Source organism: Jatropha curcas, chromosome 5, assembly GCF_041381405.1.
Source record: "Jatropha curcas cultivar XTBG-Jc1 chromosome 5, XTBG_Jcur_1.0, whole genome shotgun sequence".
Classification (NCBI taxonomy): Eukaryota; Viridiplantae; Streptophyta; class Magnoliopsida; order Malpighiales; family Euphorbiaceae; genus Jatropha; species Jatropha curcas.
In genome coordinates, this window is record NC_143155.1 from 19,184,782 (window position 1) to 19,204,340 (window position 19,559).

General features: G+C 30.9%; 2 protein-coding genes across 2 annotated transcripts; one reads left to right on the forward strand and one right to left on the reverse strand.

The window, feature by feature from the left end:
- The first annotated feature begins 245 nt into the window (after positions 1-245).
- INH3 (inhibitor-3) lies at positions 246-1,832 on the forward strand. Its single transcript, XM_012223077.3, has 2 exons — positions 246-722; positions 1,531-1,832. Exon 1 carries the CDS (start codon positions 324-326, stop codon positions 705-707), a length of 384 nt encoding a protein of 127 aa, XP_012078467.1. The 5' UTR covers positions 246-323; the 3' UTR covers positions 708-722; positions 1,531-1,832.
- A 1,381-nt stretch (positions 1,833-3,213) lies between these two features.
- On the reverse strand, positions 3,214-9,770 carry LOC105639128 (seryl-tRNA synthetase / serine-tRNA ligase). The gene is made up of 9 exons (XM_012223078.3): positions 9,507-9,770; positions 9,333-9,403; positions 9,087-9,248; positions 8,880-8,985; positions 8,080-8,273; positions 7,177-7,280; positions 6,910-7,093; positions 6,437-6,616; positions 3,214-3,662 (listed from the first exon to the last, which is right to left on the reverse strand). The coding sequence occupies exons 1-9, from the start codon at positions 9,637-9,639 to the stop codon at positions 3,453-3,455; spliced, it is 1,344 nt and encodes a 447-aa protein (XP_012078468.1). The 5' UTR covers positions 9,640-9,770; the 3' UTR covers positions 3,214-3,452.
- Positions 9,771-19,559: the final 9,789 nt, after the last annotated feature.

The following is a 19,559-nucleotide window of genomic DNA, read 5'->3' on the forward strand; positions in this document are numbered from 1 at the left end:
TTAAAAAAATGGAATGAGACTCCTGAGTCCTTAGTCCACAATAATCAATATTATCCACAGGCAAAAAATAAGGCATCAATATGGGTCGGACTCGGGTCGTGGTAGGCGAATAAAAATACTAGGCCCATAACCACTAGGTGCAAATATGGGCCTGACTTTCCGTGGGAAAATGCTCTTTGGAAGGTTAGTTTTGTCAATTCGGCCTAAAGAATAAAGTTTAATGGTTAAATTGCAAAAATAAAATGCGGTTGCAATTGCAAAAACAGGTTACTGCCAATTTGCCATTTTTTTCCTGTTACTTGATTTTTTTTCTGCTTTTAAGAATGTCGCGCGAAGGTTCGATCACCACAAGCAGCGCTGCAATGAGATCGGCGTCTTCTTCTACCGTCACCACCACGGTCACCCTAGATAACCCTCCCCAACAACAACAACAACCACCGCAAACCCTAGTATTGCGGCTTAATCGGAGGAAGAAGAAAGTTAGCTGGAAAGAAGGCACCGTAGACAACGAGTTTATGCAGAAGAAAAGCTCCAAAAAATGTTGTATCTTCCACAAGGACAAGCCATTCGATGAGGACACCAGCGATGATGATCAAGACCATGATCATGATCACGATCACGATCAACACCATCATCATCATCACAAATCTAACGGTGCCTGTTCTTCGAAGGACAACTCTAACAATTTCAATTCAACGGCTGATTGATTGCGGATTTCATTTGTAAGAACAAGAATTGGAATCTTGATTTTCTTGACATTGATGTTTGTTGTTTCGCTGCTCAATATATTTGGAATTCTATATATTGAGAAATAGAATTTCAATTCAATCCTAGCGAAGTTGATTTGAAGTTTTGGTCTTTTTGATATGGGCTGCAGTAAACAGATGATTAGTTTCATTTGAGAAATCTATGGGAGAAATTTTGTAGTTTAATTCTTTTAATTTTAATTGGCATATTAATGTTGTTTTGTGCGAGTTAAACACACAAATTATTGATAATTAGAAAAGAAATAAATTGGATTTTTGATAGATTGTTAGATTTGAATATATTAGTTCGTTGAATATATTATTTTTGTACTGAGGCACACAAATATTTAAATTAACACAATTTGGTCTTCTAATGATCTTGCTGTTGTAATAAGTCTGGAATTTTGAACATGAACTCCTTAAAATTTTCATTTCTCTTCTTTTTCTTTCCCCCCTTTTAACATAACTAGTGTAAATTGGAGGAATGATTTTATTCTAGTAGAACGAGGATACACCATTAGTCTTCATCTACTTGTATTTATGCTTAAGAAAAAGAATGGGTAATCAGTATCAGATAAACATATAATGTGGTTTATGTAGCCATGAGTTTTTAGTTCCATTTCTAATTTGCTTCACACGTTGTTGCCTTACTGCTTGTCTTTTCAACATGAACAGCATTGCAGCGATTACTTTACTTTCTTGTTTGGTTTGCTAAGAAAAATACTAAATTATTTGTTGTGCTTGCTGCTTTGTGTTGTGGAATTGATGTATATTCGTGGTGCAGGTTGCTTACTGTAAATAATTCTTCGATTATTATGAGGGCTTTTACCCACTTTCAAGTCTATATGAGATGCCAAATTTGGTTGGCACTTGGTATCATCTAACAACTTGAACTTTGCAAGGGGAATTGATGAATGCTTGTCACTGTAAGAACCTTTTTTGCTAATTAGCCTGGCATTTTATTTGTGATACTTTCTCGACATTGTGTTTAGTGTAATGTGATCGAAACTTTGTTTTATTTTTGTTTTTCACATTTCATGTAAGTAGAACGACTCTAAAGAAGCAACATGCTTTGGCGTTGGATAACTCAGTTATATATATTAGATGGCCCATATGCGATCCTAATGCTAACTGTTGAACACAAATTTTTTTTATATGATCCTAATGCTAACTATCAGAACTCAAACTGTTGGCGTGTTTGAAGGAGACTTGGAATATATGTTATAATTTGTGAAGAGTTAGTGCCTGGTGATAATGAGAGTTGAATTGATGAAGTTTGGAAAATGGATGGAGTCGGAGGAAGTTTGTTCAGAGGATTGGATGATTATTCTCTCATGCATTGGCATAGCCATCTCATGAATACTAGAATTTTCAATGCTGTGCATTTTATATAATTGTCTGTGCATACCAATTCGTCCAAGGGAAAAGGAAATTATATCAGGACAGAAGTAAAAGCCAAAGCAAGGTTGAGGATTGAAATATTCCTGCAAGGAAAATAACCAAAAACAAAGTCTCTAACATTGTTGTTGCTAAACAAATCCCTCCAAGACACATCCATAGAATGAGATGGTGGAAGATGTGAACAATATTCTTTGTTGTTGGTTTGAAAACAATTTCAGGGTTGTTACTTGAAATGAATGTGAATTTGAATTTTGATTAGACTTTCAATTGTAAATTCACAAAAGTTGTGGATGGTAATATGTTAAAATATTTCCTTTTACCAAAGACATAGAAGCACATAAATGTGCAATCATAATCTTTCAAATGTAATAAAATAAATTTTAAAATATGAATAAGAAGTCAGATTGCAATTTAAAAAATAGCTGTAAGTTCGAAAGGGAAACAACAAAGGCAAGAAATGAGTTCCGGCCAATATTTATGATTCTAATAGTTTCTTTTTTACCATCAGTCTTAAATTGGTATTCTACGTAAGTTCTGACCTAATGTTTCTAATTGGAAAGAATTTCTTTTTTCAAAGATTTGATTAAAAGAAAAGTCAAATTAACATTTTCAATTAAGGTTAGCGGGAAAAATAATTCAATTGTCTAGAAACATTTTCAATGGTTACTTTTGATTATTCATTTTTGCTTCCATTCCATAAGTTTCAATCTTAGCCAATGGAATGTCTCATTAGATATTTATTTTTTGAAAAACCATCATTTGCCGCTTAACAAGTTCTGTAAATGTATTATTATGTAGAATTAACAGGCAAAGACACTAAACATAACAAATCCAAGTTTTAAAAGATAACAAGACTTGGATATCTTGATTTAGAAAATTTACTATACAATAGTAGGTTTTTTACACAGCTAATCCACTTTTTAAGCCCTTTTGTACGCCTCACCAAGACAATATATCAACCAATAACCGAAAGCAACAATTTTTTTTTTTCACATGCTGCATATTTGATGCACATTCAAAAATTCTTCAAGACTACCAAATAAAAAAATAAAAAAAAAGGAAAGAATTGTGCAAACTGGGAAATTTAGAAAAAAATTATAAGAAAAGGAAAAAATGTGTATCAGAAGCCTGCAGTTATACTACACGAGTAGAAAGCAATTTGTATGACAAACCAAAGGTTACCCCTTCCATCCGGTAATGACTATGTAGCCAAAAAGAGAACATTGATGACAACTAATAATTTGAATATCAAAGTTAAAATTCTCAAATTTCAAAAATCCATTGAAAATTTTTTCGATAGGATGACTAGGCCTTGGATTTCTTCCCCTTGCCATCTGTGGATGGGTTGTTTTGGAAGGGGAGAAAAGATTTGCCACCCATGTATAATCTCAAAGGTTCTGGAACCTCCACGCCGTTTTCCTTCTGGTAATTCTCAAGAATGCAGCAAATTGTTCTCTCTGTTGCAGTCAGGGTAGAATTCAACAAATGAACAAATTGCTTTGCTTGCTCATTGCTCTGCAACCAACAACAAAACAAGCAACAAAATATGTGAAACTTAAAACAGGATTTTATTGATGAAGCCACGAAAAAGAAAAGGATCATTTTTTTTCTATGCAAGCTGTGACCATTATCAACTCTAGAATTCAAATAAGGCATTTGATAATGGAATTGTGAAATCTTAATTAGTTTATCGAGGAAAGTGTGCTAATACACTCATCACTTCCATTCCTTGTATGAATTCATTTGTTGTCTGAATTATGTATTGCTCTAAGTTTCTCTTCAACCAAAACAATGCTTATTCTTGGGTTTCTACACTCTTCTATCCTATTTTTGTGAGTTTGTAACCCCTATTATTCCTTCACCCATCACAAGCATCCTAAAGAAATTCAATACAGGTTTATAGACAGTGATAGAGTGCATATAATGGAATAAATTTCCCAATCATCATCAAGTACCAATGTTTGTTCCAGTACATCTCATCCATCTAAAGTATTTTGCAGGTCATTCACCCGACTCAGTTTGATACAGAAAATCCTACAGAGATAGCATGAACTGAGTTACGCATGGAGTTGAGCCTCAAGATACAAATCTATACAAGCAAGTTAGGACTTCAAGTAGCATAACCAGAACTACCTAATTACTATCAAACACTAACCAATTCATTAAAGATGCCTCCTCGCATTAACAAGCAAGACAGTCAATGTATCACTATTCACTAATAATCAATCTACAGATGTACTAAGAATGCCCATGCAACATTTGGAAGAAAAATGATTCATTGCCATTTTCCTGTTAAACAAGTTTCAGCCGATCGAAGCATTTCATATCAACCAAAAAATGTAGTTAGAACATTCTACAGAAAAGGTCATGCATCCTAATGATTTTAACAAAAGCTGTAGATTAGGTTTAAAGGTAGGATCTGCAGGAAAATAAGTGGAGCCAAGAACAGAAAATTAAGATCATAGCTAACCCGTCAGCTTTACCCCAAGTAGTTATGGAAATGAGGAACAAAATATGTTCAAGGTAAGAGCTATTCAGAGGGTACTTAACTGACCTTTTTTCATATTTATGTTCAACAAGTTGCAGAAGAAGGCAGAATAATTTAAAGGCTGTTCATCCAGCTGGTGGAAAAACTAGTGAGCTGGACCCAGTATGGAGAATGATGAAAGCCAAAAACATATAGTTTCTCAAATAATAATCCAGGTCGTGCAGCTGGAGCTTTACTAACTAAACTAAGCAAATTTATGAGGGAACAAATTCCCATGGTAAACAATATGACATATTAGCAACTAGTTCTGATCATTAATGAGAATACTAACACCATAACAACAGTCAACAGGATAATAATACAATTCACACATACCCTCTTCGAGAATTTGGGCCATAAAAATGTTCCCTGTAGTCAAGAGCTTATATTTACTCCTTAACAAAATACCTTTGATGGGAAGAAAAGAAAGAAGGAAATGAGAGAGAGAGAGAGAGAGAGAGAACTGTAGAAGTTGACAATTATGAGAAATGAGGTGGTGGTTAGGCTAGGAATAAGATATCAATATCATCCTCCTGACAACCATTAGGGATAATGTTTCAAGGCACTTCAGAGGAATGCATCCTAGTGTTATGCAGCACAAAAGAACTTGATTTCTTTTTATTCTTATTTATAAGTTTGTTTCTTTGTTGTTTTCCTTTATGCCTAAAGGATTTCTAAACCTAAATTTCTTAAATATAATTTTTCAGAAAGTAAATCACTTACAGACTGGGAATAAAGAATAGTTCAACTATATCAGTCAGTGAGCTTTCTCTCTGGTGTTAGGTCTGGATAAGTAAAATCTCATAAACATACAATTAAAACTATCTAAGCCAAGGAATACAAAATTTCTTTGCAACTGCCTGGTGCAACTCTAACCCGCGCATGATTCCAATGAGACTCTAGTTATCATGTCGAACAAATTCAAGATGTGAAACCCATCAGGTTATAAATTTTCTATTGTTTCATTGTGCAAGAAACTTCAGATAAATTCAGGTCTTTCCTCTACTTAAATGCCAAACATCTCTCTAGTACAACCCTACTCTATCCTCTTCGGTTATCCTATAGAATCTCAAAAGGCACCTCCCATGTTACTAATCGCATTTTCTTAACCTCTTAATCCATCCTTAATCCACATTTAAATCTTGCTGCCATCTTACCATACTTTTCAGGGTTGATCTTGGTCCAAACCCTCTTAGCACTCCTATATGATTTAAATATAAAGCAAATAAAACATAATTATATACAGGCAAGAAGTTTCCAATGATTTTCAAAGAAATACTTAGGCCGCGTTTGATGTCCAAATCAGAACTTCGAATTAAAATTTTCACTGCTTTTTTAATTTTAAGTTATTTGATAATACTTATTTACACATCACTTAAAAGTTTCAATTAAGCCAAATCTGCTCAAGACAATCGGTCAAAGTTTCTAAATTAATATTTGCATCAAACAAAATGTGTATAGGCTTTTAAAAAATTCTATAATTTAGAAATTTCAGCACCCGTATCATGCAGCAATTTGAATTCAGAATCAGCTCTTAAATTTTCAGCATTTAATTTTCAATTTTACCAAACACACTTTAGTTTAATCTTTTTTTCTTTTTTTTTTTCAATATTTTCACCATATGGTGGGCATGCTCAAATGGAAGACAGAAAATATTTCTCAAATGGTAGACCAGAAATGTTTCTAAGATAATAAGCCAGAAACATATGAAATACATGACATCCATATTACGGTATGAACAAAAGAAGTGCATAATAAGTACCTTTTTCTGTCCATATCGAATTTCTAGTTTTCTTGACTGGTAGTCTGTACAATTGGAACAGGAGACCAACTCTCTGTATGTATTTGAAGCAGGAAACCATCCCTCCAAATCATACTTTTTGGCAGCCGCATCATTCAAAGCGCCAGAAACAATAGACACCAATTGGTAAGGAATGTTCAACTGTTTGAAAAGGGGACTGTCAGGCAACTTATTTTTATTGTGTCATCAATACAAGATTATTAGCATGTCATCAACAAGGCTTGGCCTTACATATCTGGTCATATTTCTTTTCAGAAACCATTGTTTATGTGAAAGAGATTGGTTATACCAATTTCTAGATTTTCTTAAGGCACATATCAGGTACAGAGCCAAGCATTGCAAGTTGGGAAACAATCAATATTCTTCCAAAACTGAGAAGTAAGAAAACAATCTAAAAACAAGAACATCCTAAGTTTTAAGTTAGGATATCATACCATCTTGTAGAAGTCCTCGGAGTTCTTGATCATTTCCTCATGCATTTCCCACGAGTCATTGCCATTTGGGCTGGTAATACAGAACTGCTCCACTTTCTCAAATTGATGGACTCTGAAAATTCCCAATGTATCACGACCATGTGAACCAGCTTCTTTACGGAAACAAGACGAGTAACCAGCATATCTGTCAAAAAGTATTAAATTAATGAGACCAATACAGTCACAGTTTTCTGCCATTGAGACCACTGATCACTAGAAAAAACTAACCTGATTGGTAGCTGGGAGGGATGGATCCAATCTTCTAAATGATAAGCACATAGAGGTTGCTCAGCAGTAGCAATTAGATATTTGTCATCTCCTTCACCTGTCACCTATCAAAAACCAACTACATCGGTGATCCTTGCATTTCATCCAGTAGCAAATGAAATACAAAAGAAAAAAAAACCAAATAATTAACATGAATATAAGTTTTTTTGAGACCCAAATTATCACAAGGCAAGGCTATTTCATGACTTAGAATAAATATTAATATAATTCTTTTTCTTTTTTTGTGAATGTGTGTGATGCAAAGGAAAGCAGCAGAACAAAAGAGAGGGAAATGCATTAAACACAAAGCATATTAGAGTTTGGACAACCAAATAAAGTAAAAAAGGGTCAAGAACATCAATTTTGATAATTAAATACAAAAGCCATTACACAACCAGGAAAAAAAATAACTGATACAAGAATAATAAGTTTAAAATATATAACTAAGACTTGCATTATGTTAAGAGCAACCCAACTTGATTTACAACATACAACTCGGGAAATACAGGAATTTTGACGAGAAAATATCATAAATAGCATCCATATGCTCCTAAGAAAAAATTGCGTGACATTCTTGAAAATGGACAAAACTGGATATAGGAGATAGAGTGCTCCAAGAAGTGAAATTCTATCATTCTGCCAACCATTATTCAAAGGACGGTTAGTATGCCAATTTTACTAACATATATTTAGGAAGAACATTTGGATAACTACAATGCAAGCATGCCTACACACACAAAGACAAGAAAGAGAGACAGAGAGAGTCTTATCACACCACCCGCTTCAACTCTCTTTCATATTCTGCCTCCCACCTCTCTACATCTGAATATCTAAACATACTATTGATACCTTTCAAAACTTTACCTTGTAAAGTTCTTCATCAAATTGAGCAAGCTGAGCACATTTTGACATAATGTCTTTCCTCATGAAAAAGGGAGTCTGCAAGGCTGTGTAACCCCTCTTCTCCAAGAAGTCAAGGCCAAAGTTGATCAATGCCTGATTAAGTCGTACACCATCACCTTTCAGATAGAAGCCTCTCCCTCCAGCAACATTAGATCCTAATCATTTCAAGCACAAAGCATTAACACAAATATCATAGAAACCGGAAAAAGAAAAGAAAAGAATCTACAAAGAAAAATTTCTTTTGCACAAGCTAGATATATTCATGAAAGCAACTTAGTTGCTTTCAATGTGGCTACCAACAACAAATATATTAGCAATAGCAAGCGTGAAATGACAACCAACTTATAATTACCATGATAAAAATGAACATTTACTTAGGTCTCGTTTTTAATAATTGAATTCCATTAAACTGAGGTATTCCTTTGGAAATCCAAGTTTGATATAAATGAAAATGATTATTGCAAAAACTACATTTATGGAATGCAATATGAAAAAAGCCAAGTTTTATCATTTGTAATGAATCATACATTGGATAATTAAGATTAAGAAATTTGGGAAGTTTACATTCAAGAGAAGATATTAAACACGACTAACAGAAAACTTCCACACTGTACTTCAGCCATCAAGGTCGAGTAGTAAAGCAATGCAATAAAGAAAAGCAATGCCAATATCTTTGGATGAGCGGAACACAAGAACTTAATATATATTGTTAATCAAATAGAAAAACAAGAATTTCGAACAAGTAAATCATACTTGAATACCTTTCTTAGTATCTGCAATACCAAGAAGCTCAACAAGCTCCACATGGTTTTTCAATTTGGGCTCTGATCGTTTTTCGCCCCAAACACGAATCACAGCATTATTAGCCTGCAGGACAAAATAAAAAAAAAAATGATTCATAGTGCAGTAAATTCCACATTTCAAGGGAAGAATAGAGGCGAACTGAAAATAATAATACAAGCACATACCTCATCATTACTAACAGGAACAGAATCATGGACAAGGTTACCAACTACTTCCAATCTCTTATATAAAGCTTCTGCAGCCTGCTGAACCTCAGCTTCTTTTTCAGAAGCCAATTTCTTGTTCTCATTGGTGCTATTAATCAACTCAGAAGCATCCTCACCAGCCTTATTCACATCATTCACACAAAAATAAATTTAATTTCTCAAGAAATTAACTAAATACATAAAACAGGAAAAAGAAATGCTCACAATTTTGAGCTGAGCAACTCTTTTATTTATCTTATTAAATTCTTTGCGCAGGTTATCAAGTTCAAATTGACCTAAAATGAAACCAAAAAACATAAATAAGTAACAAAACTCAATTGTTAACTTGAAGAAAGAAAGAGAAAAGACAGAAATAGGAAAAAGGAAAAAGAAGATTACGCTGTCTCCATTCCTTGTCAAGGTGAATGATCTCGTCGACGATATCTACATTAGCGAAACGACGACGCTGCGATTCGCGGATGAGTTCAGGGTTGTGGCCCTTGTCTTCCCTAAAGAGATTTATGTCCAACATACTGTTTACTCTTCTTCTGATAGTGCAGAGAAACCCTAGGATTAAAGCTTGGTGATGAGAGGTCTGTGACGGCTACTAGACCCTTTTGTTTGGAAGAACAAGTGACAATTCTCAAGAGGTGAAAAATTTCATAAACCTTTATTTGGATGGGTGTAAAATTTAGATGGAAGTTAAATAAATGGTAAAATTTACTGAGATTATCAAAATCTCTTATTTAGTTTAAGGTAAAAAATCAAGGAGGCTGTAAAATAATTTAACCTCATTTTCACTCTAGAAAAATGAATAGTAAAATTTTATACTCTCATTTTACCTCCACCCCTTATTTTACTTCCCCACTTCCCAAAGAAAGCATAAGATTCTTGACAAAGTGGGAGCATAAGTGTAAGCAAAACCAAATTTAAAATAGGGGAAAGTATAATGGGTTACCCAACACTATGTTTGGGAAGGGAATGAAAGAAAATAAGGGAGTAAGAAAATAGTAGTGAAAACTAATGAATCTTTTATTCTATGTTTCCAAATAGAAGAGAGAAAGTAAATCTCATTCTTGTAAAATTATAATTTTACCCTCTATATATTTAAAAATAATAAATATAAATATAATCTAATATGATTTTTTAATAAAATTCAAGTAATGCTCCCTCTGTCCTAAAAAAGATAATTCACTTTCTATTTTCACACAGATTAATAAATATGGTTAAAGGACGATTTTATTAATATAACTTTCTTATTATGCTCATCTTAAATAACAATGATTATTGAAATAATAACTAAGAATTAATAAGGATTACTGAAAATAAGGTAAATTTTAATAAAGGTATAGTAAACTATTCAAGAATTAACTATAATGTAAAAAAATAGGAAAGTGAAATATATTTTGAGACAAACCAAAAAGGAAAAATGGATTATCTTTGGGACAGATGAAGTAATTTTTACTTTTCAAGAAATAGTATCTTAGTTATTCTAAAAAAAAATATTAATTGAGTGTAAATGTTCAATAAAAAGAGAAATAAAAGGATAAGAATTTTTTTTTTTTTTGAAAATAAAAGGAAAATTTTTTATACAACCTAGAAATCAAGTCTCTTATATATATATACACATTAGGTGATCTCCCGCACTTTGTACGAATGTATAGAATTTATATTACTTATGCATATTACATGTTACTTTGCAAAGGTAATGTGATGTAAATGTAATATGCAGAATTGAAAATTCATCATTCTAATTAATGGTTAAGTTAGCTGCTCAATCCTTACATTTGAAAAGAAAAAAGAATGTTTGATGCAATAATTATGTGTAGCCCATTGAAATAGTGAAAGCGTATTATTGTATGAAACTCAGGTTCTGTTTGTTTCCATAAAATAACTTGCAAGAAAATATTTTTCACAATTTTTTGTTGTTTGGGGCATTCAAGAAAATAAGTCAATGGAAAATATTTTCCTGTTTAAAGGAAAATTAAGTCATTTTTTAAGGAAAACAATTTCTCATTCTCAAGAGAATAAAACATTTTCTGAACATCAGTAAATATTATAAATTTATATTTTTTAATTTATTAATCATCATAGTTATTATTACGGTCATCATTTGCCACCGGCTACCACCACCTGCCACCGCCACCAGCGGCTTTCGTAATTTATATTTTCTTTTTGCATTCTTTTCATATTTAACAATAAAATTTTTAAATTATAAAATTTCGATTATTATTAATATTTATGGTCTTATGAGATAAAGACTTTAATGTGTTTAACTAATTTTCAATATTACAATCAAACAATGAAAAATAAGTCATTTGAAAAATATTTTTCAAGGAAAATGTTTTCCATGAAAATACTTTTCAACAAGTTATTTTATAGAAACAACGGAGCCTCAATGTATCAAAATAGGAGGTAATTAATAAAAATTTATTTCCTTTAAGAGTAATAAATCGAAGCATCGAAATATATATATATATATATATATATATATATATATATATATATATATATATATATATATATAAAATGAAAGAACTATGAATGAGAAGTGAGAAATTAAATAAATAAATTTTGAAAACAAAATTAAGTAAAAGTTAAGAGGTATGCATATTTATGTGTTTTTCATATAATATTTTTGAGAATAGTTATATTTTCTAAAATTATTTGGTAATTTTAAGAAATTAAGGAGCAACACTTATTTTTTTTATTTTTGTATTAAACGATAATCCTGTTTTTATCATTTCTTAATATCCATTGAAGTTATATATATATGATTAACAATTAATGTGATGCAAAATAATTAATTTTATGAAGAAATTCTATATTACTTGAGTAATTTTATAGTTTTAATATTCTACTTTCTTAATAATTATTATTCTTTAAGGGAGTCATATAAGGATTTCAAAATCAATAATCCATGAAGCATAATTAATGTTGGAGATTCTTTTGTTCAAATAAAGGTAAGTTATTTAGTTTTAGTTTTTCTTCTTTCTACAGATTCTATAATTTAATTAATAGATATTTGATAATTTTTCTTATTTTTCACAAATTTTAAATCAAGCCACAAAAATGATAATATCATGGCTGGGTATGCATCATTGAGATTAAACACTGGTAAATGGTAATGCCTTCTGAAAACTTGCATATAAATTTTGGCGGGTTGCTTATGATTTATAAATACATATCAAAGACCCATTTTTCTTATAAATTTTTTTATTGTTGTATATTGTATTTAGAAGCTGTATTTAGTATATTATTAAAAAATATATTTTCCCGCAGACTGCTTTATTAAATTATCATCTTATTTGTAAAATTATTAAATTATAGAAATTTGTAGTGCCATTAATTTATTTTAAATAATTATACAATTCAATTAAATATTTAGGCTTTACTTAAAGTTTATAAAGGTTTTAGTTAAAGTTTATAATTCAAACAATTTATCTTGTCATATATAATTCTATACAAATAAAGTTTTCCAATTCAAATGGATGATATATAGATGTATATATTATTTATTTTATAATTAAATTATTTAATAGTAAAATATAATTTAATTATTTATTTAGATTTTTACCAAATTAAAAGTTATAGAAAGCAATAATGTTTTTTCCTTTAGCAAAAAGATACAATAAAATTTTTGAGTCAAAATAACAACAAATATTCAACGCCTCCCTTGAGCTGTAGTTCTTGATTTCAAGAACCTAATATTTCGTGGACTACCTTCCAAACAAATGCCTAGATGAGATGAAAACCTTCCCAAAAAAAGTAGTGAAGGCCAAGAACATAGATGAAAAAAACAAAACTATGAGCTAACAATTTAAAAACTAATAATTAATAATAAATAATCCAGCAACTGAGAGTATCTTATAAGACAACATTAACAAATTAGTCGGTGGAAGAAGAAGTCATATAAAATTTTCAATTAAACCAATATTCATGTGAATTGCATTCAGATCAGAACGGAATAAAAGAAGCCTTCCATTTTATTTTTGATATGCTTTTGTTCATTCGAAGGGTCCTGAAATAGAAATAATCAATTTATTAATTAGTAGAATATTCAACAATTTGAGAATGTTTAATAATTAGTTACTTGATTTCATTATATACATGGAATAGTTGGCAAGAGAACAATAAAAAATTATCCTAATCCAAACAGCATATTCACCATCACTTAAGTAAATTAAAAGAAAAAAAGATTTTTAAAAAGCTACATACACTTCATATATAAATACATATAAATAATTAAGCATTTCAAAATTTAAAATTTTATCTTTATTAAATTTATTTTTAATTGAATATTGAAATACCCCGAATTTTTATTTTCGAAACTTTCAAATTTTTATTAAATCAAAAATCTCGATATTCAACTATATGGGCTATAAATACCAAACAATTTCAATTCGAGCCCAGGTTTGCGAGTTGGGCCTAAGCCCAAATATATCATCGGAAATTTTCGATTTGAGAACAGTTAAAATTTTCGAGAAATAATATGAAACTCCAGCAATTTAATCTATTATGAATATATATAAATTAATTATCCTGAAATCAAATATTGTTACTATTAATATTTTTTTATTTTTATTGAGTTAATGGAGAAAAAGTTACGGAACCTAACTAAAACAATCGAAATAAATCGAACCGAACCCAGAAATCGAATTGATTTTTCGAAAACCACACGAATAACTTGAGAATCAGTGGAAAAATCCGAGAATCAAGCAAAATCATCAAATTAGACCAAACCGGTTTGAATCGAACCGGAATGGCCTAGAATTTGCTAGAAACCGCCTTTCTTCTTTCTTTCTTTTTCTTTCTCTTCTTCTTCTCCGCGCGAGCTCGCTGCCCCCCCCCTTCCCTCTCTCGTTTTTCCAATCACCTGAGACCAGCGCCTTCGACCACCACTCCTCCACCTCCAGTTTCCTTTTCTCTCTGTTTCCGCTGGCGCAGCAAAGGAGAGCTGTGCTATTCCGATCGGCACAACCTCCTGCAGCTCCTCTCTTCGATTCTCCGGCAAGATCAACCAAAGACCGGTCGATTAGACCCTCCTCATGACGCTAATAGCCTTGTCGGCCACAGTCCTCGTCAGTTCCATCCAAGTTCGCACCAACAGTATCGGTTTTGAGCATTCGAGCTATTTTCGGTCATTTTAACCGGAAATATTCAATTTTCCACACATTCTATAGCTAGGTAAATTGATTTTTGACCCTGTTTCAGTATATTTTCATGAATTCTTTGATTATAGTTTAAGAATGAGTGTAGCATGATTATGACTGCAATTATTATTGCTAATACTTAGGCTATTGCAGAAATTTATATATATCTAGCTACTGTTTCGGTGAATGTGATTAGGAATTTCGAATTTTTGCTTTTGAATTGGTATATAAAGTAATTCCTATATCGATGGCTACATTATTATATTTATTATAAATCCTTGCGAAGAATTAAGCATTCTTTAGGTTGAAGATAGCTAGTTAGATATATGTTCAAGCCCTTGTTATCCTATGAAGGAATTATTAACTTGTTTCCATTTTGAATGAGTTATAAACTGAATTTTATTAAGAAATGTGCAAAACCAATGGATATATCATGGGTATTAAATAGAAAACTTTGAAGCCCTTGAGCGAGCAACAATTTATTGAGTTGATTTCTTGAATTGTAGTGTTTTGGCTGGATGAGTATGTGAAGTCGTAAACCAGGTTCTTGATGCGGTATAAGCTTAAGTTTAGGAAACTATATTTTTGTTGGTGGGCAGCAGCTATTTCGGATACTTCGTACCATTTTTATATAATCGGCATGGAAACAGATATATGTATGTATTGATATATTTAATACTCTTATGTCGGTTACCGCTTGATAACAATATTCTTGCTAAATTAACAATTCAAATATAAAACGCTTTAGCTATATCTAGAAGTTGTATTTTTATGTCAAAGACAGAAAAATTGATGGGCCTTAATTATATGTTTAAGTTGCGAGTTGGGTTACTTAAAGTATGCATTAGTTTAGTGACTAATATAGAGTTTTAATAACAATTAAATATGATGTTTATACCTTGAACAAGAATGATTGGTAATATGTTTGGAACAAGTGAAGGTTATTTTTAATTTGCGAGTTATGGTTGAATGGTGATATTGCTATTAATGGAGGATGGAAACTCGACTTGATTGATTGCCCGACGGATGGGCTGTGTGCATTGATTGATAAAATATATAATAATATTGTGATATTTGAGCAGGTAGATAGTCCAATTTTTAGGGGAGGTGTTGCCGAAATTTCGATAGAACTTAGTCTAGTTTTAATTAATAACATAATTAATAAATTTATTTAGATTAATTCTATAACTTGTTATTTAATAAATAGAGTGCTCTGATTATTTTATTACTATCATGATTATTCCTTTAATTATTCAATTATTTATTTATTTCATCATTATTGTTTATTGTTAATTTTTACTTATTATTTAATTATTTAATTGCATTTGAGAATGGATGTCTAATGTTGCATTGCATTACGATGTTCAGCTGATCAATATGTCCGCATTTAATTGCAATGTTTGATTAATTGTGTTGTGATAATGCTATGCTTTGTTTGTGTGGAATTGGGATGAAGTGGGTCACCATGGGTTTGTGAGACTGTTTCTATTATACGGATCCTGATTCTGATTTCTGTTATATTCTGATTCTGCTATATGGATCTTGATTCTGTTTCTGTTAGCCGGGTAAATGGGAGATCGGCGCCCCCGTGTGCACCTACCGTTACCGTTACCGTTAACCACGGGTTGGCTTCTCGTCGTTGCGCACCGGACAGTCTAGATTTGATCGCAGCCCGTAGGGTGGCCTCCTGTTGTGAGTGCTTGATGATCTAGATTGGATGGAGACCACCGGGTTGCCTCCTGTTGGTATGAAAAAGAAAAGAGAGGATAGAAAAACAATGAGAGGGCTGGTTAAGTGAGGATTAGACCGGTCGGCCAGTATGGGGGATCAGCTCCCTGGTGCACATGTGAGAGGATGAGCCATGTGGGAGGACGGCTCATCGGGGGTTCGGTGACTCTACTGACTAATTTCCACGTGATGTGATTATATGAAGATGTTAATGATTGTGAGTGCTGCTGTGCTGGTATGTGCCATTTGTGTGACTGACTGCGAGAGCATATAACTAGTCGGATGACTAGATTGATATGTTTACACATTTGTGTGACTGTGTGTGTTGAGCAATAATTATTACTCCTTAGAAAACTCTCATGTCTTGTTTGATTTTTCAGGAAGTAAGTTTTTCTTTAATCCGATTTAGGCTATGTTTCTTCGGCGCAGGGCAATAGAGAAATTTTCATAGTTCCATAATTATTTCACTATGTAATTATGTGTATAAAAAGCTATGTATACCAAAGAGTTGGTGACTCCGCAGTTGTAGGATTTACATATATTTAGTCGTGAATTAACATAGACAAAATAATTCTGTAAACCATATTAGAATGTGATGTATTGTAAACTGGGCCCGAACTATAGAATGCTGTAGAAGATAAACTTGGGCCGAGAACTAATAAAATGTTGAGGTTTATTTTTCATAATCATATGGGCTGAATGTTGAAATTTATACCGAGATAATAGATTCTAGTGTTTCAGGCTTACTACGGGCTTCGGGGGCCTTAAGCTTACCTGGGCCCTAGTGCCGGTCCGGCCCATGGAGTCGGGTCGTGACAAATATATATGATAATGAGATATTTGAAAATTTTTTATATTTTATTTATTAAATACTTAATTCTTTTAGAAAATATATATAAAAAAGAAAGAAAATAATTTTTTCTCTTTGTGTTTGTATGATATGATTGGATATTTTTTTAAAAAATAAATTTTCAAATAGAATATATATAATATTTTATTTAAGAGAGATAAAAAAGAAGAAAAAATTGTATTATTTTTATTAATATTTTTAATGTTTGTAAGATTTGATTGGATATATTTTAAAAAAAAGTAAATTTTCAACTAGAATTTACATAATTAAAAATGGATGGTAAACAGTTAAAGTTTTAATTTTAAAAGAAATAATATTTTATTGATATATTTATATATCTATATAAATTGAAACATTTTTTTTTTTTTTGTTAGGGAGCTACCAATTTGATTATTGTGTAGCACAAAATATTATTTTGGCCATTAGAATTGAAAGAAATAATTTTTTAAATAAATACATATATATAATTAAACATTTTAAAATTTTAATTTTTATATTTACTAAATTTATTTTTAATGAATATATATGATTATGAGACATTTAAAAATTTTTTATATTTCATTTATTAAATATTTAATTCTTTTAAGATATCAATAAAAAATATACTTTTTTATTAATTTTCTTTTTCCTTTTTGTTTGTATGATATGATTGGATATATTTTTTAAAAAATAAATTTTCGAATAAAATATATATAATATAATATTTTATTTAGGAGAGAGATAAAAAAGAAGAAAAAAGTATATTATTTTTATTAATATTTTTGTTCTTTATGTTTGTATATTTAATTGGATATATCTTTTAAAAAGTAAATTTTCAAATAGAATTTACATAATTAAAACTGGATGGTAAACAATTGAAATTTTTAATTTTAAAAAAAAATATTTTATTGATATATTTATATATCTATATACATTGAAACGTTTTTTTTGTTAGGTGAGTTTTGAAATATTTATTCTTAATAATAATTTTTATTTTCTTTTCGTTACTGAATAATTTGTAACTACTATCATTTTAATTTAGTAAGAGATTTATATTTCCATTGCAATAAATAGATAGCCTATTGATGGTTAAGTATTTTTAATTTTCTTGATTTTTTTCTCTTATATTCTAAATCTGTTTGACTTAAAAGAAAATAGTATTTAGGAAACTGCAATTATATATTTATGTTTTGATCACCTTTTGGGTTTCAAGAATTTGTATGTATGTGCATATATATTAGGTAAATAATATTGTCACTGTGGTCAAAGTGAGTTCTATTATCAATTCAAATCATCTTCTCATTCTTTTCTTTGACCTAGCAATAAAAATAATTTATTATTATTGTTAATTATAGTTGTATATAGACATTGATTTGGAATTGAGAGTAGGGGTTGGAGATTGAGTGATGACTTGATTTTTTTTTTTTTTTTTTTTTTGAGCACCTATTAGAGTTTTAAAAATCTGCATTTATAAATTATGGAATAAAGGATTAAGTCTAAGAATTGGGTTGAACTTCATCCTAATATTATTTCATTATATAAAAATAGAATTAAGTACATAATAAATAACATTTCAAGCAATTTGTACGACAAAGTAGAATAGAAATCAACCACTTTTATTTACTTTAATTTAAATAAAACTTATGATATATATATAGATAAAAATGAGTATATAACGACTATAGTTAACGTGCAACGCACGTCTTATAAAAGACTAGTATATATAGATGTGAGAATAAGGGAATAATGAGATTACCTATAATAATTTTAATGAAGGGTTAATGACCAAAAAAATCTTGTACTTTTATCATTTTTGTAATTCTATCCAATCCTTTTAATTTTGGCAAATGGTACCTTGGACTTAATTTTTTCTTGCAATTTTAGCAACCGTTAAGAGCTCGTTTATGAACAACTAAGTTGTCCGTTAGTTAGACCCACCAATTGCCTCATCAGTGCCACATCAGATAGACACATCAGCATAGAAGATAATTAAAAAGCAACAATGAAATAACATAGTTTTAAATAGAGTTTAATGTGCCACTCCACCAGAGATTAGAACGATGCCGTAATGAGTTAGAAAGGTTTTACGACGTCCTAATGCTGCTATTGAATCAACTGAAGAGGAGATATCAACGGACGATGAAGAGCACCATTTGGCAAGAAGAAACAAGAAAGCTTATATGAAGGGAATCTGTTCTAAATATAATCATAATCAAGAAGGAGTTTTATTTATATCATAAAATGGTCTTGAGGTGGAGATTAAAAACTATAATGCAACAAATAATATTGGTGAAGATAGTGGCTACTTAAGTGTGTATGATGAAAGCGAAGATGATGTTTTAACTCCTCATAGCAGTGATAGTGAGTATGAAGTGAATAGGTTAAGAAAACGAAAGAAGGATGTTGTGTATGATCCTAAATGTGACCATTCGAAGTTTAAGTTTGTGATTTGGGATGAGATTTGCAGGTCATGAATAGTTTAGAGAAGCTGTTGAGAAATTTGCAAATTCCAATGGTTTTAATGTAAAATAGAAAAAAAGTGGTGGTTCAAGGGCAGATGCAAGATGTGTTGAAGGATGTCCATGGAGAATATATGCTAGCCAGCTCCAAAGAGAGAGAAAATTTGTTGTGAAGACATATTATGATGAGCATAAATGTTATAGGACTCTCAGAAACAGACAAGCAACTAGAAAATGGATTGCAAAGAAGTTCCTTAGCAAGTTTAGGAAGAATCTTGAGTGG

Excerpts from the sequence above, each read along its gene's own strand:
- INH3 (XM_012223077.3), top strand. The coding sequence starts at position 324 with ATGTCGCGCGAAGGTTCGATCACCACAAGCAGCGCTGCAATGAGATCG.
- LOC105639128 (XM_012223078.3), bottom strand. The coding sequence starts at position 9,639 with ATGTTGGACATAAATCTCTTTAGGGAAGACAAGGGCCACAACCCTGAA. Across the intron at positions 9,249-9,332 it reads GAGTTGCTCAGCTCAAAATT|GCTGGTGAGGATGCTTCTGA; the intron begins GTGAGCATTTCT and ends GATGTGAATAAG. Across the intron at positions 8,986-9,086 it reads TTCCTGTTAGTAATGATGAG|GCTAATAATGCTGTGATTCG; the intron begins GTATGTGCTTGT and ends TTTGTCCTGCAG.